Source organism: Carassius gibelio, chromosome B22 (genome assembly GCF_023724105.1).
Source record: "Carassius gibelio isolate Cgi1373 ecotype wild population from Czech Republic chromosome B22, carGib1.2-hapl.c, whole genome shotgun sequence".
In the NCBI taxonomy this organism is placed as follows: Eukaryota; Metazoa; Chordata; class Actinopteri; order Cypriniformes; family Cyprinidae; genus Carassius; species Carassius gibelio.
In genome coordinates, this window is record NC_068417.1 from 15,752,705 (window position 1) to 15,778,191 (window position 25,487).

Here is a 25,487-nt window from a genome sequence, read left to right on the forward strand (position 1 = left end):
AACAAGTGCGCACCCGAGTCTGTGTTGCTTGCACATTCACACGAACTGCGCCACAGTTTGGGAGCAACCAAACTCAGACCACCTTCTCCAGGTAGTCTCGGATTTGGTACCCAAGTGCATACCAGGGTCAGATGACAGCTTTCACATTAGCGATTTGTCATGCGAACCGTGCCCCGTTCCGCACTTAAATACCAATGTGGAAGCCCCCTTAAACTACTTCAGTCTGTGTGCATTGAATTTATTTAATACACAATTTTCATAATTTGAGTTGAATTACTGAAATAAATGAAGTTTTCCACAACATTCTAATTTATTGAGATGCACCTGCAAATTTTTTGTAATAAAAAAGTAAAAGTGTTGTAAAATGATCAGTTGTCAGTCAAGTTTATTAATGATTTATGATAATTATTCATGTCTGACCTTTGGCTATTTTATGGTTTTTGATGGATTGAATTTTATTTCAAGTTGTTCTATATGAAGAGGATGTATTATCAGGTACATTAAAGCAGGAAGAAGCCCTTCACCTACAAGTAAACACCCATGCACTTAAACCCCATGCATAAGATGTTTGTCCACCCATCAGATCAAACCATGTCTCTAAGGAAATCAGACCGCAAGTTTCAGTTCGATGCTAAGTAGGAGCTGCTGTTGTCTCACCTCAAACTAGCAATGTGCGATCAAAGATGATTTTAACTGTTTTAAGGTTCACAACAACTGAACGATTATAAACTATTTTAAAATCTATCTTTGTTTTACCACAAAATCTTGGAAGATTGTACAAATTGTATGCTTTTTTTTGGCTATTAAAGCATCAAATATTTTAATAAGAGCCAGAAGTATATTTATATGTTACTATATAACTTGCAGATCATGTGCATTTGCATTAGGAGAGTCGAACGTGTGGGAGGATTCACGCCATGTTTTTAGCAGATAGCCTTATTGGATCAGACAGAGAACGGTTAAAGAAAATGTTTTACGTTCTTCTTTTGTTCTGTTTTTGCTGGAGGCATCTGATTGGTAAGTTATAAAGAATGTTATGCCATTTTATTAGTTTTCGATTCAGCTACTGCTGCTGTTCAAAATGGGGACTGCATTTGCTTTTCTTCTCATTTCCGCTGCTGCTCTTCAATTTAAATAAGAACCTAAATCTGTATCAAAACTTGTTCATTTTCTCCAGATGGGTTTGGTTCACAGACAAATGAAAGACAGTCTGTGATTGAGGGGGATTCTGTTACTTTACAAATTGATGCTACAGAAATGCATGAAGAGGATGACATACTGTGGTATTTTGGAGGCGAAAAATCACCCATAGCTAAAATCAACAGAGAGACTAAAACTTTCTTCACATATAATGATGTTCTTGATTGGAGATTCAGAGACAGACTGAAGCTGGACTATCAAACTGGATCTCTGATCATCACAAACATCACAACTCAACATGCTGGACTCTATGAACTAGAGATAAGTGGAGCAAAACTGATATCAAAATCATTCAGTGTTTCTGTCTTTGGTGAGTAGAGATCATTTGCATATTCTCATCTTATTTTACTGCAACCACTTACATGTTTAAATTATTTCCGTGTGTGAGATGACAGTGTTACCTGTATTTGTTTATTCACTCATGTTTCTCAGCTCGTTTGCCTGTTCCTGTCATCAGCAATAACTCTTCAATCTGTTCTTCGTCATCATCATCATCATCTTCATCACAGCAGAATTGTTCATTGTTGTGTTCAGTGGTGAATGTGGGTCATGTGACTCTCTCCTGGTACAAAGGAAACAGTTTATTGTCCAGCATCAGTGTGTCTGATCTCAGTATCAGTCTCTCTCTACCTCTGGAGGTGGAATATCAGGAGAAAAACAGCTACAGCTGTGTGATCAACAATCCCATCACAAACCAGACCACACATCTGGACATCAGCAAACTCTGTCAGCCATGTGAAGGTACATCAGCACAGATATGTGTGTGTGTTTTTACTGACCTGGTCTCTGTATTTTGTTGTAGATAAGGCTAATGCAATCACTTTTTTATGATTACAGCACTGGATGAAATGTCTACATCACATCACGTGCTGACTTCTGCTGCTTCTGCTGGATCTCTATTGATTGTAGCTGCAGTCGGGATCTGCTGCATCTACAGGAAATACAAAAAAACTGAAGGCAAGTGTGTAAGAAGCAATGGAAATAATGCAGTATATGATGACACAATTCCTCTGAACTATGCTTATATTGCAATAAGTTTGTGTATATATCTATAATGAAACTAGATGGTGCTACACACATACCACTTAGTGCTGTTATTCTTATACATTGTATACATGACATGGATTTAGTTAAATTGCAGTTTTGTTTAAAATGCATTGTTTTATTATAGGTGATGTTGATGCTAATGTCACAGTTCAAATTCACAAAGTAGAGATCACTTACGCTGATCCAACATTCTGCAAACGAAATGCACAACAACTAGTAAGTTGATTTCTGTGCATTGTGTACATGAGTTGTGTTTGCTTCTATGCTGATCTGTCACATATTAACCAATATGAATAAAAACACTACATGAGTTTTTAGACTTCTCAACTGGTGTTTTTTTTACAGATACCCACAGAGGACACTCACGTGGAGTATGCGCCTGTCTGCATGAGATGAATCATTGGTCTTTTCAGTCCCTTTCACTTATAAGCACCTCTGAGCATTTTTGGTTTTGGTTTTTGATCTCTTACATTTACAAGATGGACAATTTTTGTATTGCTGAGAATCTACAAAGCCATGCATTCGAACTTAGTACAAATTCTGGAAAAGTAACCTCAAGGAGCAGAGTTAAGAACTAAACTAAGCTCTGCAGGACAGTTGCCCTTCCTAGTTTGAAACAAACCTCATGTGCCTATTAATAAACATTTGTGGTTGATGTGCATTTGACAGTGCATGGTAGAGGTGTGAACCCAGCATACAGGTGAAGGCTTTTTCCATTCCTGCTAATGTGAAACTCAACATTTGCTTACTAACATGCACAAAAAACAACAAAAAACAACAAGAAAACAAAAAAAACAAAAAAAAAAACAGGTACTTATTTTTTTTTTTTTCACACGAAGTTAAAATATAAGACAAGACAAGACTTTGTAATCAGTCACTTACAGGAGCAAGTCAAGGCACCTTTATTTATGCTTTATAGTGCTTTATGCAATACAGATTGTGAGAAGGCAGCTTCACACTGTTAAACAGAAAAATAGTTGATAATGCAAGAGGACAATAAGTAAAATTTCAAAGTCATCGTCAAGCTCAGTTAAGTTGATATAGTATCCGTGCAATCAAGCTTACAATATTGCCAGAAATGAAGTGTCCTCAACTAAACAAGCCAGAGGCAACGACCCAAAACTTCATCAGTAACGGACACAGAGGAAAAAACAAGCCCAGTCGGAGGCCAGTTCTCTTCTAGCCAGCATGGAGCAGCAGAGTATTATAATATGGACAAGTCAGACTCCACTATCCTATAGGCCTCTGTTTGCATGCTGTTTGCACTATTTTCACCAGTGTATTTTGCATTATAAGTTGCATTTCAAAACTGTACTAAATAAATCATAGTGAAAATCATCAAATCATTTCAGTTTTATTGTCATTCCGCCATATGTGGGGACGTACAGAGATTGTGTCAGGAAAACGTCAGCTTCACTTTTTAGAGGATGCAAAACAGCCAGGGTCCACCATGATGCACAAACATATGCAGGTCCTCACTATGATGTAAGCATTACATTAGTGACACTATTACTTTATGACACTATCTGAAATCTACCTAATTGTGACAGAATTCTACATACTGTCATGGCCATAGCTAGCTATGAGGTCACTGAGGTCCGGACCTCGGTAAATTTTTCATGTTCAAAAATAAAATTTGTTCTCTGATTTACTATTTGCTGCTAGACTCCTCATATGAATATTTGCATGTATAATTCAGAATGTTCAGCTTCTGTGGTATGAAAATGATCGCTGCGAGAGGAAGCCTTTGTGAGCGTTTTTTGACTAGTTTTTCCACTTAATTTGACACTTTAGAAAGTAAATAAAGTAGGAAGTTGCGGTTTAGGGTCAGCGATAACTTTATCTTATCTAATTTCCAAAATATTTGAAATAATTTTCATTTATTTTATTTATTAATAGGTTTTTGTTTATTTTAATAGCAATATCTGGCAACATTGCATTGCCAGCATTAGTCTGGCTGTAATCAAGAAAGGCAGCGGCTGTTTACACAAATAGCAGCATTTTTTGGATTTTCTGCTATTTATAATACCTATTGCAAATAGTGGTTATTATCTGCACCTCAGTATTGTTAACATTATAAAACAGCATGCAATAATTAATGAGTGTAATTTTTTATTTCAATTCAAATTATTAAATGGATGCCACCTTATTGAGACAATAAAGCCCTCCCTACATCTACCCTTACCCTACCCAATACTTTATTTTCACCTTTTTGATTTCTTCATTTTCATTGAAAATAAATGCTTTTCTGATGTGATTTGAAAAGGGCGAAAAAAGTTGGCCAAAAGTCAGATTCGAACCCAGGTCAATACCATCAAAATATGTATGGTTTATCTTCTGCACCCAATGGTCTAAAACAGGGCTATTCAACTGGCGGCCCGCGGGCTGAATGCGGCTCACCAATCATCTTCATCTGGCCCATGAGAAAAGTATGTGCAGATCGTATGAAGGTAAAATGACGTCATAAAGATTTGCATACGCAGGGTAATATTTGCGGAAGTGTACATAAGACTGTAAGCGTAAATTAAATTTGCATGCGCAAGATAAGCTTTGTAAAGGTGTAAATCGCGTTTCAAGCGTAAGAAAAAATGATTTGCAGCATTTTACTGTTACTTGTAAGTGTAACTCATGTATTTTGAAACTGCAGCTTCATGCTAAAGCAAAATAAATATGATCTGCATGCTTCTGACTTCCATTTTTCCGCGCTTACACTTTTGGCACGTTTCTTTCGCCAAAAGACAGTCAAAAGCACTGCAAGCCTGTGAACGGTGATTTGCAAGCGAAAACAACAGTTTAAAGAACTGCAAAACAGATTGACTGCATAGAACCAATCTGTAAGTGTAAAAAAACAAACTGTTGCAAATGTCTTAATGAGCTGTTGTGCATGTGGGGCAAAAATTTCCCGAAATAATCCGATATGTACAGCTCCGTCTTTCTTTTCTTTGCGCTTACAATTTTGGCACGATTCTCTCACTAACATAGATTTGCAAGCGTGAGGGGGAGGGCGGGGCCACCTTCCTCTTGTAGCCAATCAAATGAGCCTCTCGCTGACTCTTCATTTACTCTTATCTGATTGGTTCAATAAACACATCATACGCCTAGACCAAGACATTAACCAAGACATTCATCTTCATTTAGTTCAAAATAGTTCTTGCTGCAGGAATGGTACTTTTAACGTACACATACAGTAAAATAAATAAATAAAAATAACAACTTAATTAAAACATGATATTTTATAAGTTGTGTACCTAGCGATCTTATCGTTCATGAACGAAATGACTGAACTGGTACACATGTCGTTCGTGAACGAGTTGAATGAACTGACACGTATGTCGTTCGTGAATGAAATGACTGAACTGGTACACATGTCATTCGCGAACGAGTTGAATGAACGAATGCATGTCATTCGTGAGCGAAATGAATGAGAGTAAACCAGGTCAGTTGGCCATTTAGCATATCAATCTTACAAAATGCAAACCACAGTTATAGGTACTGTGCACATACACTTGTTTTCATATTTAGCATACAGAACATAATTCCACTTAGGCTAATACATGAACTGTCTGACAAAACAATTAAAATGCTAATTATGCAAGAAAACCTTGTGCTTTGTTCATCTGAGCAACTTAAATAGACTTTATATATTGAATGCGATTATAATGCACACATTTTAATAAAACCAAATCAGTTTTTGTAACAAGTGAATACGTTCCTTGACTTAAGACATAACAGATGACACTCTTTTTCGCCACCTGCTGGCATATTTTGTGTAATACAAAAAAAATAGTCACTGAAAAAATCAGTGAACTAATAATTTTGGTGAACGAACTGAAAATGAACGAATCTCTTGAAAGAATCATAATTTCCACCACTAATGCTGGCTAGCCGCGCGTGCCAGTAGCACTTCAAACTACAAAAACACACACAATTATGTCAAAATACACAGTTTTGGCGAATTATTTTTTAAACATGGCCTTAAATGAGTTATAAAGTCCAAACTAATTGTAAAGAGCTGTGACAAAAACCTTACATGTGTCAGAAATCACTCACGCACATCAGATTTTAAAAAGACAGCATTGCTTTTAAAGTGAAACTTGCTACGATTTCGGGCTAGGAGAGGCACTTGACCGATGCAACCGGTAACTGTTTAAGTGATAAAGAGACTGGAGAGGCTGATTATGTCTTTTCGAGGGATGCAACTGATAAAGATTTCCTGTGTATCTTCCTCGCCTGATGTGAGCTCGTCTGCTTTGCATGTGGACCAATTTCGACTGAAAAAGGGGGGTAATGTGTTCTATGAGATGGTGTTATGTTTTTAACAATGAATAAAGAATTGTGTGTTAAATGCCACCTGAGTGTCTCTCTGCCTCCCCTGAACTGCGTGCGATTGTTGTAATAGCACAAGTCTTTAATAAGGGGGTTATTATAGAAACCCCCTGGACCTCACTAATGTTCAAAGCCTGGCTATGGCCATGAATACTGTAAATAAAACTCTTCTTCTGTGAACGGGGAGTATATGTCTACCAGATTATTTAATGAGGGATGCAGGATGGTCTTTTTTAACAGGTAAATTTTCTACACCATTCTCCTGAAAGAAAACAGATTGAACAGAAATTAACAGGATTGATGTTTCAGTCATAATGACAAAATACTGAGAGATTAAAATACCCACAACTTTTCAGGAAGAATTTGGCTGTTTCTGTTTAAATGGCACGCAAGAACAAAACTGCATCATGTGACTTTCTGCAAATTGTTTGAAACAATATTTCTAACTTGCAGTTAAAAATCCACAGTCATATTCAAAAAGCATCACTATTTTAAATTCACTTATACTGGTGAATGAAACTACATCACACATACAAATACAGAAAGCACAAATCCAGCATTTCTCACCTGTAATGGCCAGAAGAACACATGCTGCTGCTACAGCAAATAAACACACAATCCAATCTGTAATTAAAAAAGGAAGTGAATGTTACTACAGCTCAATGACATTTAATTTTAATGAGTTTTTGTTACATGTCATAAACTTCTCAAACTTTATCAGTTGTATGCTTTTGAGTGAACTAATACATTGGTCCATCTGGTGCTCAATGAAACTAATTTTGTGACTAATTTTACCCATTGTTCATGTTAGTAACTTATAACCTGTGAGCTATACACGTTTGTTGAGACAAATGAGTCATTTGACGAGCATGCAACAGTGATGGAGTCGATCTCAAATGTGTTTTAATACTGAAAGCTCTTTTTTTTTCCCAGACAGGACACAATGAAATCAAAAGCATTAAACCTGCTCAAGGAAAAATTTACTTACTGCCTGAAATAAACTGGCCAGTGATGGGAGCACTGAAGCCCTTTTCATCGACAAAGCTGACAATGTGGTGCCGGTGGATGCTGCTGCTGTTGGTTATGATCTCAAGATAATAATCTCCAGAGTCTGTGGTTCTGGTGTTTGTGATGGTCAGAGATCCAGTCTGATGATTGATCTTCAGTCTGTCTCTGAATCTCTCATCAGCATATTCACACTGATCATCTATACAGATCCTACTGGGATCGCCATTCATTTTTGCTATGAAAGTGTCATTGAAGTACCACGTCATCAAAGCGTTGGGGTTTTTCATCACACCAGAATCTAAAGTAAAAGATCCTCCCGCTTTGTCTGTCTTCGAACCAGGAACTTCTGAAACACAAATAAACATCTGCTGCAGGATATTATAGTAGGTTAGTCTGTGTAAATATTAAATTAATTTAAACAGATGGTAAAAGTAGGTCATATTGGAAGAGTCCACAAATGTCTGGATCGCAAATGCACTAGTAAAGGGAATAAACTGAAACCCACTGATGTAATAATAAACACATTGAGCATGTCTTTAAACATTTATTAAATGACTTACCATGGACAGTGATACTAAAGAGCTTTTTACTGATGCTGTTGCTGCTGATGATCTGTAGTCGATAAAGTCCAGAGTCTGTGTTTGTGATGTTCATGATGGTCAGAGATCCAGTCTGATGATCCAGCTTCAGTCTGTCTCTGAATCTCTCAGTGTCTTCATTACACTCAACATCTGTGCAGGTCCTACTGAGATAGTCACTGATTTGAGCGATACGAGTGTCATTAAAAAACCATTTAATCTTTTCATGTTGATTTGTTTTAACATCAGTGTGTAGCGTGACTGAATCTCCCTCCATCACAATCACTGACTCTAGATCTGTATCAAAACCAGACACACCTGAGGAAGAAATGTAACTGTTAATCATAATTCACTTCTAAGAACATAGGATATATACAACAAACATTACATTCTGTTTTTCTGTAAATTACTAAATTTAATTAGTTGCCAATCAGCTAATTCTCAATTTTGGGAAATGACATCCCAGATAAAGTCATAATGTATCAGTTCAATGACTGAACACACCATGCTTAATGCATTACAAAAGAGACAACATTTTACAATGACTTTTTTTACATTGTTGTAGCGCTCTGGGTGTGAGAAAAGTGCATTATAAATAAAATGTATTATTATTATTAGTATTATTATTATTAATATGACTACAACATTTAATTTTGTTACACCGAATTCTTTGACCATTGTATTCTGTGACCTTAGTAGGTGTCGTTGTCACTGTTTGGCTTGAACTCGATCACACAGGTGGGTATGCAAACAGCATAACTTCAAACATAGGTGAGATCTGACTGTGACTACAGGTTCATACAATTTTCACATGTGAACACTCTTGGCAACCATGCACATTATAGCATGTCTATGGAAGGCCAAAAGGGTCAAATTCACGTGAATTTTAACGCGTCAACAACACGTTAAATACGTGTATTTCACACGTAAACAACACGTATTTAACGCGTTAAATACGTGTTGTTTACGTGTTAAAAATCAGCGCGTATTTAACGTGTATTTCACGCGTAAACAACACGTATTTAACGCGTTAAATACGTGTTGTTTACGTGTTAAAAATCAGCGCGTATTCAACGTGTATTTAACGTGTATTTCACGTGTTAAATACACGTGAAGTACACGTGAAGTACGCGTTAAAAATCAGTTTGAACGGGTCAATGTCATTGGCTGCTGAGGACTTGGGTCAAACCACTTCTGTGAGCTTAGAGGGGTGTACCATTCACAGACAGGCAACCATCATTTGACATGCTATAGATCAGCTTATTCAGCCTTATTATTTTGTCTTTTTTTGTATAGACTATAGAAATAATATAATTTAATTGCAGTTTTATGAAATATTAATTTTTTAATAAATATTAATTAACATTTTGTGGTGATAGTATAATGTTTATAAAAGTTACAGTATTTTGCAATGAAACAGGACTTTTTGTTTAGCTCTTGACTCGTCAAAATATACTATTTAAATACTGTTGCTTTCTGAGTGCCATACACAAAAATACCAACTCATAACTCCACGAATATAGCAAGGAGAGTCAAAAGTTATAGTCTGATTCTACTGTGACGATCCAAGGGGCTGTAGTATTTTATTTTGCCCAGCAGGTGTCATGGGGTAACACTTTTTGTGTCTTTAGGTTAAGTGCTGTGATGCAGGTGTGGAAAATTGATTGTGATTAACAATGGTGCTTATAAGATGCTGGCTTTCTTACCCTTTGGAGGGAAGGAGATTGGTGCTCGGTCTTTGCTGGTCTTGCTGTTTGGTGGTCAGGCGGACTTTCTCACGCTCTCCAGTCCAAGGCTTGATGTTGTGTTTTTGTATCTTTATATTTTTTTTATGTTTTACCTCAATGTGGTTATGGCTGTTTTCTGATTAAAACACATATTTGTGCAAATTTGATTATGTTGTATGGACTCTCTATTCATGTTGCTACTCCTTGATCCAAGGGGTTGTAACACTACGTTCTGTCAAAATGTTTAATAGAGCTCTCCAACTGATTCATGGGTTTAGATATTATTTACATATGAAAGATCATAATGGATTGTTTTGATTTTGGACTCATCTCAATCTGGAGAATCGGCTGTAAATAATGATATGCCATTTTTCACAATCAGAGCATGTTTCATGAAGTTATAAAGGTAAAACCTTTTTAAAAAAAGTTTTTGTTTTGTTTTGTTATAATTCGATTATGAATATCTTCAAATCTGAATGACAGATTATTGTATAATTGGGCTCATTTTAATCGAGAGAATTTAACACTTTCCACGAGCTATGCATGTTTCATGAAGTTATGAATGGAAACGTAACCTATGTTATTTTCTCAGTTGAATGATTTCATGTGTGTGATAATATCGTAAGTAATATATTTAGATCAAGTGAACAAATTATGATGAATTTGAGCTCCTTTTAATCTGTAGAATTTTGTAAAAAATGACATATGATTTTGCATGATCTAATGTTTCATGAAGTTATTAATAAAAGTGCAAAGGGAAACTAAAGTTATTTGTTGTGCTGTGCCTGTTGGGTTTTATGTGTTATAGCAATATATTTGGATCTCATCCATGGATTACAGTATCTCTGGGCTCATTTTAATTGGGGTAATTTTCTGAAAATAATGATCTATGCATGATTCTTGAAGCTATGAATGAAAACGAAACGTGAAGTATCGAGCTGTTTTTCTTTGCAGCCTCAGTGCGCCAGTCTGCTTTCATGTGTCACAGCTCTATGAACGAAATCTTTGGATCTGATCATAGGATCTATGCATGTTTGGTGAAGTTAAGAGGCACGGGACTGAAACCTATGATTTTTTTTCTTTTTTTTTTCTAAGATATATTACCTAAGTTTTTTTCTATGTGTTATATCTTTATGAAATATATATTTAGATCTAAATGATGTTTTATGGTGAGTTTCGACTGTGTTTAATCTGCAAATAGTGACTTGTCTTTTTTATGATATAGCCTATGCTTTTTTCATGAAGTTATCAGTGGAAAGCCTACATGACAGCTAACATAGATTTTTGGCTAAACTACATGCTCTCTGTGCAGTTTTATGTGCGTTATAAATTTATGAGGAAAATCTTTAGATATAAAATGACAGATAGTTTTGGGCTCTTTTAATCAGGAGAATATACTTTATTCAAAGCCTCATACAATTTCTCAATGGTGCGACTAAAAAAAATTCTGAGGTCGCACCGGTGCAACGAGCCATTTAAGGGGAACCCCTCGAGCCGGGCTTCGATTGTTCAGATGTGGGCTGGGCCTCCAGTCTGTTTAGACTTCTTCTTACTTTTATATTTTAGACATTCGTCAATTAACGATGAAAAAAAAAACTTGCTGCCCTATTGGAAACAACAGGAAACCTTGATGCCACGGCTGTAAAGAGTGGCTCGACGGTGTTTTGTGTCCCGCAGCAGCACTGCTGAACAGTTCTGCGTTCAAATAATAGGCTTAAGAAGAAGATATTTTAATTTACTAATAAACTAGTGTTTTCTGAATCTGTATCACAAGAATGAAGTTGCTGTCACGGAACAGAGAGAGAGAGAACCCAGGAGGCGAATGGCAAGTTAATGCTCTTTTAGTAGAAATAAGGCAAAGCCGCAACGGCCAAAAAACAAAGGCAGAGTACAGGGATAATTCCTGGTCAAAACAATGGAGCCTAAAGTGGCTGGTCTGGGAAGCCTGTGATCAGCGAGGGTACAGGTGAGGCAGCGGACCCCTCGTTACTCCTCACGGCAGATAACTGGGGGAGAACCAGACAGGCAACAAACAGTCCATACAAAACTCTCCCAACGACTTGACAGGACTAGACTAGACTAGACTAGACTAATGGTCTGTAGAAAAAGCACAAAAACGTCAGAAACATCCAAAGTGGTTAGTAATAATCTAACAGGGAATGGAAAGAGACAGAGCTAGAAATAGAGAGCCTAATGATAGGAGATAGTGAGGAGGTGAGCGGAAGAGAACGAGGAACAGCTGAAGATGATGAGAGTAGAGATAAGTGAGCGCAAAGGAAAAGAAAGAACCAGCAGGTGGAGACCGAACTGGGATCATGACGGTTGCAATCCCGACTCGTCATCCCGACTCGTCATCTCCTCATTAGTTTTTAGAGATAAGTACATCTTTATGGGTTATAATTATAATGAAAGAGTTTTTGTTTTTTATTTTTTTTATTTTGTTAAGTAGTTATTTAAAGCTATATTTATGTATGTATGTATGTATGTATGTATATATATGTATATGTTTTCACTGAGTTTCGGTTAATTTTTGTACTCCTATTAAAGACAACACGGCAGAACGAGCAACTGTTTTGTTGATATTGTGTGTACAGTTACGAATAATGTATTACTTTTACCTTTTATAAGCAAAAATGATGGCATATCCAAGGAAAAAATTGCAAGTGATCATGCTGCCGTCTCCCTGTCCTGAAGCATCTCACAAATGATTGGATAGCTTACATTTATCTGGGTCTAACAAACACTGTCATAAGCTTCAACTGTTTTATATCTATAGATTTTATTTTAGGCAAGTCGTGATGATTTGAGAAGGCTAAATTCATCAAACATATAGGCTCACTGTCTGCCGCTGGCAGCTTGGTCATTACTTAAAAAAACCTAAAACTTATATTTAACAAACATAAAATGCTCCAAACGCTTTTCTAACTTAATAAAATATATTATATTAACAAAATATAATGACTTTTCTATTACATATAAAACTGAACTATTTTAATAGCTGATCCAATAAGTGTAAGCTGTTTAGGGACTGTTCACCTGTCCCATAAGAATCAGTGTAGATGGCCAAGTCTGGAAGATTTTGATGCTAGAGAGAGTGTGGCCAGCTGGATTAGCAAAGGCCAAAGATCAAGAAATCAAGAAGGAATTGTTCATCTGAGGGGCATGTGACTGCAGTGGAGGATAGTCCATAAGACATTGAGCCATGATATGTTCAGTTTGAAGCCCTTAAAACCCTTCATTTAGATTTTCTTTTTATTTCATGTATCTTGAGACGTTTTAGGTTTAAATTTCACCTCAGTGAAACACTTTAAGCACCAAAACTTTTTCAGTAAGTTACCTTTCTTGTAGAAATGTACTTCTAATACATTATGTTGACCAGATTGTTAGTTAATCTTTTAGGCTACAAGTCAATATTGTTTATATGGACAGCGATTAAAAAAAAATATATGATTAGTAATATTGATGTGTTGGGGGGGGGGTTGACTGTGGTAGCAGTAGAATACTTCTGTTGTCCTGACCCTAGTACAAGCTCTCATTCTAATCCTGAAAGTCTTAAACGCTTATGTCTTATAACATCACCTGTGTACCTAATAACTGATTGTCTGATGAGTGCATCGCTGAACAAAAAGTGTAAAATTGCTGAACAAAAAAAGAGGTTTCAATAAGTGCCACCTGCTTGGTGATTGCTGTAAATGTAAGCACAATAAAAGCTGTTGATTCCTAAGATGATTGTATTCTAAAGACATATTGATTTCAATGGTTTGTATCTTAAACCTGAATTGATTGCTTACCTCCATTGTAACTATTTCCCCCACACAAATGTTAATGCTCGATGCTAACTTAAGTCTTATACTATCACAAAACATTTGAAACCAGTACTTTAACTAAACTTATGTATGTCCTGAGATATTGAATATCAAATATGATGGATATAAATAATTTATCGAACACTATATTTTTTCTTACATTTTGTCAGTTATTTCTCAGCAGGAGAATGTGCAAATATATATTTTTATTTACTGAAAGTCAGAGTTGAGCAGTAGTTACTAGTAATTTAGTTATTTTAATAATATTGGAAAATTAAAAATTCTCTCGATTAAAATGAGCCCAATTATACAATAATCTGTCATTCAGATTTGAAGATATCCATCATCGAATTATAACAAAACAAGAAAAAAACTCCAAATACACACATGCTACAATATTCTCATGGTTTTACCTTTATAACTTCATGAAACATGCTCTGATTGTGAAAAATGGCATATCATTATTTACAGCCGATTCTCCAGATTGAAATGAGTCCAAAATCAAAACAATCCATTATGATCTTTCATATGTAAATAATATCTAAACCCATGAATCAGTTGGAGAGCTCTATTAAACATTTTGACAGAACGTAGTGTTACAACCCCTTGGATCAAGGAGTAGCAACATGAATAGAGAGTCCATACAACATAATCAAATTTGCACAAATATGTGTTTTAATCAGAAAACAGCCATAACCACATTGAGGTAAAACATAAAAAAAATATAAAGATACAAAAACACAACATCAAGCCTTGGACTGGAGAGCGTGAGAAAGTCCGCCTGACCACCAAACAGCAAGACCAGCAAAGACCGAGCACCAATCTCCTTCCCTCCAAAGGGTAAGAAAGCCAGCATCTTATAAGCACCATTGTTAATCACAATCAATTTTCCACACCTGCATCACAGCACTTAACCTAAAGACACAAAAAGTGTTACCCCATGACACCTGCTGGGCAAAATAAAATACTACAGCCCCTTGGATCGTCACAGTAGAATCAGACTATAACTTTTGACTCTCCTTGCTATATTCGTGGAGTTATGAGTTGGTATTTTTGTGTATGGCACTCAGAAAGCAACAGTATTTAAATAGTATATTTTGACGAGTCAAGAGCTAAACAAAAAGTCCTGTTTCATTACAAAATACTGTAACTTTTATAAACATTATACTATCACCACAAAATGTTAATTAATATTTATTAAAAAATAAATATTTCATAAAACTGCAATTAAATTATATTATTTCTATAGTCTATACAAAAAAAGACAAAATAATAAGGCTGAATAAGCTGATCTATAGCATGTTAAATGATGGTTGCCTGTCTGTGAATGGTACACCCCTCTAAGCTCACAGAAGTGGTTTGACCCAAGTCCTCAGCAGCCAATGACATTGACCCGTTCAAACTGATTTTTAACGCGTACTTCACGTGTACTTCACGTGTATTTAACACGTGAAATACACGTTAAATACACGTTAAGTACGCGCTGATTTTTAACACGTAAACAACACGTATTTAACGCGTTAAATACGTGTTGTTTACGCGTGAAATACACGTATTTAACGTGTTGTTGACGCGTTAAAATTCACGTGAATTTGACCCTTTTGGCCTTCCATACATGTCAAGTGAAAGTCGTGACATTTGTCAAGTATGGTGACCCATACTCAGTATTGGTGCTCTGAAATTAACCCATCCCGGCAGTGAGAAGTGAACACACAACCGGAGCAGTGGGCAGCTATAGATCCAGCGTCCGGGGAACAAGGGCACTTCAGCCATGAGTATTGAGGGTGGAGGAGAGCAGTGTTCATTCACCCCCCACCTACAACTCCTGCCAGCACTGAGACTCAAACCTGCAACCTTCGGGTTACAAGTACAAGGCTCTAACCATTAGGCCAAAGCTTGCAGTATAAAACTACTAAACTAGTAGTTTACTGGACTATACTTCAAAGTTTACAAAGTATTGAATTATTACCTATAAGTTCACTTTTAGTATAATTGCAGTACAAACTAGAAACACAGAGGTAAACTAGTAGTGTACTCAAAGTTTGCTACTGTTATACTTAAAGGATACTTAAAAGTATCATTTTATATACTAGAAAGTGGGCCAATTTATACCCAAGGAGTATTGAAACAGTACACTTACAAGTATACTACTAGAACACTGATATTTGAATACATGCTACATGAAGTATACTTAAAAATATACTTGAACTTTACTTAAGTATACTTTGTGAAATAAACTTGAAGTATAATACTTTTTCGTAGGCTGCACAGCCCAAGTCGTCTTCATAATAATACTACAAAAAACGGTTAGCCTATAACGTTATGAAAGCTAGTGCAAAATACTGCTCATATTAGCCATTCGTTCTCCAGAAACAATGTCTTACCATGCTGTAAAACCCACACTGGGACGAAAATGAAGAGGTTCATCATTGCTCTGAAAAACGAGTACAGATTCTGTGGAAACAAAAGCATTTTCTGTCACTAGTCCTATTCGGACGGGACCGTTTTCTAAACGACGTTTGAGATTTGTTGCTTATCACCTGACACACGCTCTGTTTGCCTGCATTGCGTATATTGATTACCTGCCTGCATTGCGTATATCACGGATTGATTACCATTAGTACAATCAGTTCATTATAAATATGGTGACGTTAATGGCTAGTATTGCAAATACATGATAATGTGTGCTTACTTTATGTGACAGAGTTGAGGAGAGGATAATTAATTTACGACTAAGTCAGAACAAGCCTAAACCAAAAAAAAGCTACGCCACCCCGTAAAGAAACAGGGAAATAACCTCCCAAATCCGGGACACAGATTCGTAGGCCAAGTAAAACCCAAAGACACGTGTAAACAGTATACGTTTAGAGACGTGTAAACAATGCCAAAACGCTTTATTCAAATGGTCACAAATTATTAAAACACTAAAAAGGCATCAAGGTCACGTGCCAGATCACAATTAAACACCATATGTCGGCAGCTCTGTATACAACAGATGAAGAAATAATTAAAACATACTCACAAAGAAAAAGAAAAAAAAACACACAAAATAAAGAGGAACAGGCTTTCCAGCTGCTGAGGCAGGCTAGCTGAGCTGAAGAGCCCATGTAGCCTACAGTAGTGCATCCTATTCCTCGCACATTCACAAAGGAGCCGCAGTGACCTTTTTTTTAAATCAATGTAGAATTTCTATACTATTGTGTGTTCACCTGATCATCAGTTCTGTTTTAAACATTCTACTAACAACTTAACAACTTAATTTCAATGAAAAATTACAAATAAAAATAAAAATAAATACATGTATACAAATATATATATTAAATAAAGCTAGGTTATTCAGCAGCAAATGTTATTCTAGAAAAATCAAGACTACACAATAATTATAAAAAAATATATATTAAACTAAACATTTAGTGAAGCAACATTATTTTGTGGGGAACAATTAAAAGTTAATTGTAAGACTAAATCTGGTAAAATGTTACACATTGCTCTTTGTATTGTTGTAAAATACATTAATTTAAAACAAGTACCCTATATACACACAAACCTTATTCCAAAAAAGTTGGGACACTGTACAAATTGTGAATAAAAACAGAATGCAATGATGTTGAAGTTTTTACATTTCAATATTATATTTAAAATACAACATAGATGACATATCAAATGTTTAAACTGAGAAAATGTATAATTATAAGGGAAAAATAAGTTGATTTTAAATTTCATGGCATCAACACATCTCAAAAAAGTTGGGACAAGGCCATGTTTACCACTGTGTGATCCCTTCTTATTTTTATAACAGTCTGCAAACGTCTGGGGACTGAGGAGACAAGTTGCTCAAGTTTAGGAATAGGAACGTTGTCCCATTCTTGTCTAATACAGGCTTCTAGTTGCTCTACTGTCTTAGGTCTTCTTTGTTGTATCTTCCTCTTTATGATGCATCAAATGTTTTCTATGAGTGAAAGATATGGACTGCAGGCTGGCCATTTCAGTACCCGGATCCTTCTTCTACACAGCCATGATGTTGACATGTCCCAATTAATTTTTTTCAAAAATGTTCCACTTTTTTTCTAAAGTTTCTAAAGTAAACTCGATACATCTGCGCAAACCAGACAGGATTGATCTGTAAATTATCACTCACATATCAGAATTTCTAAACAATGAATCGCGTCATCATGTGTGGCATTCTACACAATCTGGACCGTACAACCTCTTTTATTGTGAATGTAAAAAATATAGAGATGGTTCTATATATAGACATTAAGATTAATTATACCACACTCATGAAAGGAATTACACATTTACAGCACAAATAGAAATATGGATGCACTGCCCTGGGAATAAACATATGGATAACAGCAAGGACTGCTTGGCTATTAAAGTCAACAGTGCAAAGCATAAAAAGAGTCCATGGTGCTGTTACAGAATATGAATCCTTGGGCCATAACAGAGGAAGTCAGGAAGGGATGGAGGGGGCTTCGAAGGTGTCTGAGGCAATGCCACATGTAAGGAGTCAGGAGATGGCAAAGATAGGCACACAGGCAGAGGAGACTGGTGGAGGTTCAAGGTGTGATAGGGACACACGCCTCCATTGGGATTGGAGACCCGGTCTAGCTCGCTGATGGCATCATGCTCGGTCGCTCCTCCTGGCAATGGCTCTGATATCACAAGGTGTTTTCTGCATCTGGGGTGGGCTCCTTGCAGTGGGGTGTTTAAAATTCTGGGCATTGGGTTGGGAATGGGGCTGGCTTCATCATTCGTTAGGTTGATGGTGTAGGCAGATCCACAGGAGCTCAGCTCCGACTCAACATAAACTGTGAAGCTCCCTCGAGGACCCTTCTGGGACAAACAGTGATCCTCCACATTCTCCTCAAGGGAGCGGTTCCTCAAGGCAGAGAAAAGGTGAATGGTGGCAAAGTGATCCATAAAAAATAAAAACACTTACCAAATGAAAATAAATCTTAAATAGGGATAACTATTTAAGTTTTACACCTATTTTATCACGTTTACTTACCTTCTAGAGTGACAGAAACGACAAGATACGGTTCCTCACACCAGCAGAACAACAAGAACAGCAGCACATATTCCTCTAATAAGACCTGAATTTGCAAAGATAAACACAGACAATCATTATTACTATAGAGAGACTAATAATCAACTTCACCAACTTTACTTTTGTCTGGTATTTAAACATTTCTACTTTGGTGATCAGTTGTATAATTAATTTAAAGGGGTCATGAATTGCCTTTGTTTTTTATTTTGTACAGGGTGATACTGATGCAGTATTGATGGTGGATACTGATGATGATCTGTAGTTTATAAAGCCCAGTGAAATGACCTGCATTGATTTCAGCGATATAGTCATTATATATATGCCATGTTATTAATAATTTGAGTTTTTTATTTCACCAGGATCTAAAGTGACAGATTCCCCCTCCTTCACTGACTTTTTCTACATTTCGTCTCGTTCGGCAGCAGAAACACCTGAAAAACAAACCCACAGCTGATTAAAGGAGGTTTTTTACCATCATCATTTTACCAACAACATATCTACAGCGCTTTCAAACTCTTACTTGATTTTCAGTCTCAAGAGCATCATTTGTTTTTTATTTTTTTATTTTTTGTACTTAGATCGATAAATTCCACTTTCACAGCAAATGAGTTTTGAAATGATCTGTAAACAGCTATGATATACAGGTGAATAAGTAGAATAAATACACATTGACAATAATGTAATTCAAAGACATTCAAGGACATTAAACCTGCTTTTCAGTGTTAAATGACTCACCATGAACAGCAACATGGAAGATCTTGTGGTCGATTCTTTTGCTGATAGTCTGTAGTTTATAAACTCCAGCATCTGTACTTCTAATGTCTGTGATGGTCAGATCACCTGTATGACTGTCCAGCTTTAGTCTGTCTCTGAATCTCTCACCACACTGAACATCTGTACAGATCTTACCAAACTCGCGATGCGAGTGTCATTAAAATACCATTTCATTCTGTCTCGTCGGTTTACTGTATCATCAGTGTGTAGAGTGACTGAATCTCCTTCCATCACAAACACAGACTGTCCATCTGTATCAACACCAGACGCTCCTGAAGATGGAATGAACAGATAATTATAGTCAATAATAAAAATACTATTAATGATTCTATCTTAATGCACGTTTAAAAAATGTTATCTACTCTGAAATGGTTGGTTTCAGTACATTGTGTTAAGCCCATGTTACCATAAATCTGTGACCAGTTGCATTAAAATAGCCACTTAAGTCTTAAGAACTAATGTTAAGTCTTAAGAACTAGTCTTAAGAGACCAACTTAGATGCATCAGTTATCAGCAAATGCACTTCGAATGTAAAGGCTAGAAAAGGGAATTTCCATTTAGAAGAACCGAATGTTGCTCAACCAGTCTAAACAGAGTGACTTAACCTTTGATTATTATAATGTTAGTCAAGCTAAATGTACATTGATATAAAGCTACTATTTGACATAATATATGTGGATCAGCTTTTCTATGACCTCTGATTAGAATCAAATCAAGTCATTATTATTTATATAGCGCTTTTTACAATGCAGAATATGTCAAATCTCAATCTCAACAAATATCAACTTGTATATCAAATTTAAAACAACTAATTTAGACATATGGCTTTAATGTTATATACATTTTGGATTAAAAGCTTAATAGTCAAATATTTATTTTATTTAAAATAAGAAACAGTACAGTACATATTCTTTAAAGTACATTTAAACTTCTATAACTTTTTTATACTTCATTTTTTCTCTCCAAATGATTCACTTTTGCAATAATCTGCTGATTGTTTTCTTTAAATAGACCAACCTTAGGTCTGTATTCAAAAGTGTTTATGAATTATAACAGTTTAAGTTTGATTAGTGCCCTTTCATGTCTATCTTCAGAAAGTGGGGGCTAACAGTTAACACTTTTATTTTTTATTTACTTTGGCTGATGCAAAGTTAAGGAAAGGCTCATATTTCCCTTTTGACAAAGTAGAAGATCTTTATTAAACACAGATATGTAACACAGCTCACTAAAAACACTGAAACATAGTGCTGGTGAAACTAAAACCTCAATGTCTAGTTCCAACCAGTTCTTACTGGTTTATGTAACAGGCTTTTGTGAGGAGTTTGGCAAGAAAAATATTTGGAGAAACCATTTACATAAAAAAAAAAAGGTATAATTGAAGTGCATAAATCTTATCGAGGGCGTTAACATATTTACAGTGAGTCTCAAACTAAAGACAAATTCACAAGAGAACAAAGAGTTCCCAAACATACAGTATATCTCTCAGTACCAGACCTATCAATCTTGGAAATATTTTTGAGTGTGTGTTAATTAAATACACTTTCATTAACACTTCTGTATAGGGATGGGCAATATTAGCAAAAATTCAAGATCTCAGTATTTTTTGGCTGGTTTGCGGTATGCAGTAGCCTATATATCCTAGTATTTTGTATTTGGATTAAACAAATAAAGTGAATGTTAGCATGTATGCATAAATTATGTGCCAAAAAAAAAAAAGAGGTTAAAATCACATTACATTGTTACACTGAAAATCTAAAAACAAATATATTTTTAAAGCAGAAGTTAAAGTTACTAAACTAAAAGTTAAAATAACCAAAAAGCACAGAGTAAAAATGCTATTTTGATTACCATATTACACTTTACAGTTAATGCTTTCAAAAAAAAAAAAGAAAGAAAGAAAAAAAAAACCAACATCTGGTTGATTGACATGTATCTTTTTCTGTTGCTTGTTCTGAATACTGCGTGTGGACAGAGGCGTAGTTTAGAGAGACAAATCGTACCAGTGTACTCTGAGATCAAAATGCATAAACAGAACTGAGAGACAGATGGAAAAGAAAATCCTCACATGAAACTCAAGCTTTTGGCAGTAAGACTATCTAAACAGCACCTCATGAAATATCAATACAACATTTCAGACGAGATTAAAATCTCTGATAATTTTTGAGATTCCATAATTATCCAAAGCATAAGACTATGAACAAACTGTTACAATCTGCAACCACATTGTTTCACACATCAAATATGTCGAGGCAGTGAGATGTCAAGAGCACAATAATGTAAGCAGTAATGGAAACTATAGCATGTGAAGTGCACTTGTGTCTTACAGTACGAGGCCTTGTGCAGTCAAATACATTTCCTTGTCATAATGACTGTTTTGGCAAGGTATTCATGTAAACAGTCAGTTAAAGAGGATGTAAACAGATGGAACAAAACAACTGAAACTTCAAGTACCTGAGTGCAAATGGCATTATGGTGCAAATCACAAAAAACATAATTTGTTCACTGCTCTTGGTCACTATTGCAGTTTAAATAAACCTCTAAATACTGAAATCCTCAAGCACTCACTGTTCTTCTGCTGCTAATGTGCTGCTTCGTTTCTTTCTTTATTGCTGGTTTCCTGCTTAACTGTCTTTTTGGAGGCAACGTTTATGTAACTGGAAATATACGTGGACCACTGTTTGAGTGAGTTTGACTACATTTTCTCATTTACCATCGTCTCTTCAGTTGAAGAAGTTTTAAGAAAAATAAAAGAATAAATAAAGCTACGGTGGTATTTCAGTGGCAGTCTCAGTCTTTTCACAGGACGCTCCATTAGCAGCAGCCTCAGTCTTACTAACGGATGAGTTTTTAATACGATTCTCCTGTAAGAAAACACAGTGAAATTAACAGGATTGATGATTTAGTTACACAAACACAAAAATAAAAATATTAGAATTTTGTTTTTAAGTAATCAAGGTATGTTTGGTACATTACCTGAGCTTGATTTGGCTCCACCCCACTTCCTGTTTGAACAATAATGACAAACTCAGATACACAGAAAGACGACTTTGGTGAATTAGAATCAAAATACAGATTTTCACATCTTGCACACACAATGGCTCTATTATTAAATCTTGTTCAGTGATCTGTATGTATTACTCACCTTTCTTTTGCTTAAGATACATTACACCAGCAGCTGCAGCCACGAGCAGAATAACTACAGCAGCACATATTCCTGCTACAACAGACAGAGACAGACCTGAACCTGTAATGATAAAGAGAGACAGTCATATCAGTTTAACTTGATGTTTCTGTCTGATCTGCTTTGTTCATCAGTTGTGTGGTATGGATTTAATTGACAAATGGTGGTTTCTGAGTTACAGGAACTAAAACAACACAATCAACAAAATCAACAGGAAATATCAATGATTACAGGAAACTTTTTACATTGTGTATTTTGCAGGTTAATAACATTTCTTGAAATGTTACTGTAAACAGTCCTCACTGAAAGGCATTTGATTTAATTTGCACTGAATGACCCTCACCAGTGACAGTAACACTGAAACTCCTGCTCCTCCTAATACTGAAGCTGCTGCTGCTGTTGATGATCTGTAGTTTATATTCTCCAGAGTCTGTGGTTCTGGTGTTTGTGATGGTCAGAGATCCAGTCTGATCCAGCTTCAGTCTGTCTCTGAATCTCTCATTACCTTTATCACACTGAACATCTGTGCAGGTCTTACTGGGTTCTCCATTGATTTCAGCGATGAGGACGTCATTAAAAAGAAACGTGATCAAAAGATTTGTGTTTTTCATGACACCAGGATCTAAAGTGACAGATTCTCCCTCCTTCACTGACTTCATTTCTTCTCGATCAGCGGCAGGAGCATCTGAAACACAAACCAACAGATGATGGAGGAACATTTTGCTGAAAACAACAAACTACACAAGAGAGAGCCATGTAATAATTATGGTAAAAATAAGTACGGTAAACTTATTACACACAGAAGATCACTTTATATGATGAAGAGAGTTTTATTTAACTGATGAAAAGAACCGCCTTTTTCAGTTTCGGTCAAATACTGTGCTGTAAACAGGAATAACAGTTTTAAGTTGCCAGTGTTGACAAGTGACCACTGATAATATATCAAATATATTGATAATCCATGGCTAGTTGCACATCAAGTGGTTCTTTTCCTCTACATTGTACATTAAAACTGTGCAATACACACCTAACTGTTGATATCCCTCACATAATTCATGCACAGTTTTTGTTGCTAAGCTGTTAAGTGTCACCGCTATAATAAACACAATTGATTTGAAACGTATGTTGCCTGGTTTTAAATGTTAAATGACTCACCATGAACAGAAACACTGAAGATCTTTCCACTCCTGTGGCTGATGATATCTAGTGTATATTCTCCAGAGTCTGTGTTTGTGATGTCTGTGATGGTCAGAGATCCAGTCACATGATCCAGCTTCAGTCTGTCTCTGAATCTCTCAGGACACTCAGCTTCTTCACAGATCTTACTCTGATCTTCACTGATCCGAGCGATGCGACTGCCATTAAAAAACCAATTTATTCTGTCTTGATTTGTTTTGATGCCAGTGTGTAGCGTGACTGAATCTCCCTCCATCACTGACACTTTCTCTGAATCAACACCAGAAAAACCTGAAGAAGAAACGAGCAAATAATTATAAATCATGTCTGGGACAAAATTATACAACAGGAAAGTGCTGTGAAAATGTTTATCTACAGATCATAAAGATTGAGAGAAATATGTCTGGATTTATAATGTAGCATGTAACATGAAGAACATCACTGAATCACATTCACTCTTCAGATAAACAGACTTTCAGATGTTCATAGACCACTGATGATATTCATTTAAAGAGATTGGAAAAGAACAGTGTTATTTATAACTCTATTACGACTCAATACCATTTCATTTATTAATTCAAAATAAGACAAAATACACTTTGTCTGTCCAAGTATTAAAGATATCAGCATCTTTGATTTTACACACATTTAGCAGACCTTTACCCGTTCATATCAACAATAAAGACTATTTCTGAGATATACTGAATTAGATTTTAATGTTTTTTTTCAGACATATTTATGTATTACTATCAATCTGTGTGAAAGAACATTCAGATCTATTTTAGAGAGCCACGACCGAGGCTGTATCTATTTGTCTGAAATCCTGTCAAAACCTTTGGTTGGGACTATTTTTCCCAAATCAAAATGTGTAATAAAGTTAAATAAAATATTACTCGAAACTGTACAGTATACTTAGCCATCAAAACTAAATATTATTACTCTTCTTATTTCTCTAATGTTAATCTTAAATATGAACCCATTTAATCCCACCGTAAAGAAGGTTTTCATTTATAAAGCTCTAAAATTCTTTGACTGATGTTTTAATGCATTTCCTGCAAATATGGGAAAGCAATAAACTTAATCGTCTCAATTAAAACTGTGCAGTTTCACATGATTAGTGCAAAATGTCACTTAACAAGAGTAGTTTATTTCCTGTTTGCACCACGAGAAGATGAAGACTGCATCACAGCTCCAAAACAAAAGTCTAGTAAAGTATGTTAACAAAGATATGACAAAGATCTTAAGGTCCACATTATCTTTAAGGTGTCTATTATTAGTTGAATTCACATATATTCACTTTTGTTGAGTGTGTGTTATAGAATGAGTTGATGGTCACAATAGTGACTGGTGGGATAACAGTGAGCTTAGATATATATATTACTGTGGTAACATGATCATGTGAGGATGTACAAGTCAGTTATGAATATATTGTAGTGTCTTAACAGAACTTGCTGGTAAACTCCCAAAGAGAGAACTGCAATAATCGAGCCGTGATGTGATGAAGGCATGGGTAAGCCTCTCAGCATCAGGCCTAGAAAGAAAGAAAGAAAGGGTCTAATGTGAGCAATGTTACAAAGATGGAAAAATGTTTTTGAAGTAAGAATTAAAAGTCAA

The 25,487-nt window shown here is 35.8% G+C and overlaps 2 protein-coding genes across 14 annotated transcripts in view; both read right to left on the minus strand.

Annotated features, from left to right (window-relative positions):
• Positions 1-25,487, minus strand: part of LOC127987205 (uncharacterized) — a 48,021-nt gene that overhangs the window by 2,173 nt on the left and 20,361 nt on the right. For 3 of the 10 annotated variants that reach the window (XM_052589475.1, XM_052589470.1, XM_052589471.1), the window contains exons 2-6: positions 23,853-24,164; positions 23,041-23,382; positions 22,659-22,760; positions 22,490-22,518; positions 20,691-22,377 (exon numbers count right to left, since the gene is read on the minus strand). The exons of 1 other annotated variant lie outside the window; for it this stretch is intronic. In XM_052589475.1, the coding sequence (XP_052445435.1) occupies positions 22,279-22,377; positions 22,490-22,518; positions 22,659-22,760; positions 23,041-23,382; positions 23,853-24,164 (884 nt within the window). In that variant the 3' untranslated portion in view covers positions 20,691-22,278. Of the gene's footprint in view, positions 1-20,690; positions 22,378-22,489; positions 22,519-22,658; positions 22,761-23,040; positions 23,383-23,852; positions 25,405-25,487 lie in introns of those variants that run through there. 6 more of the 10 variants (XM_052589473.1, XM_052589472.1, XM_052589474.1 and 3 more) reach the window with 5 other exon arrangements.
• On the minus strand, positions 6,761-16,455 carry LOC127987215 (uncharacterized). Of its 4 annotated transcripts, none has more exons than XM_052589490.1 (6): positions 16,385-16,455; positions 8,142-8,477; positions 7,562-7,927; positions 7,141-7,197; positions 6,920-6,990; positions 6,761-6,835 (listed from the first exon to the last, which is right to left on the minus strand). In XM_052589490.1, exons 2-5 carry the CDS (start codon positions 8,434-8,436, stop codon positions 6,926-6,928), a joined length of 783 nt encoding a protein of 260 aa, XP_052445450.1. In that variant the 5' UTR covers positions 8,437-8,477; positions 16,385-16,455; the 3' UTR covers positions 6,761-6,835; positions 6,920-6,925. The 4 variants fall into 4 exon arrangements, with proteins under 4 accessions (XP_052445450.1, XP_052445448.1, XP_052445447.1 ...); XM_052589488.1 differs by lacking the exon at positions 16,385-16,455 and adding an exon at positions 16,077-16,272 and having other exon boundaries at positions 7,562-7,924; XM_052589487.1 differs by lacking the exon at positions 16,385-16,455 and adding an exon at positions 16,077-16,266.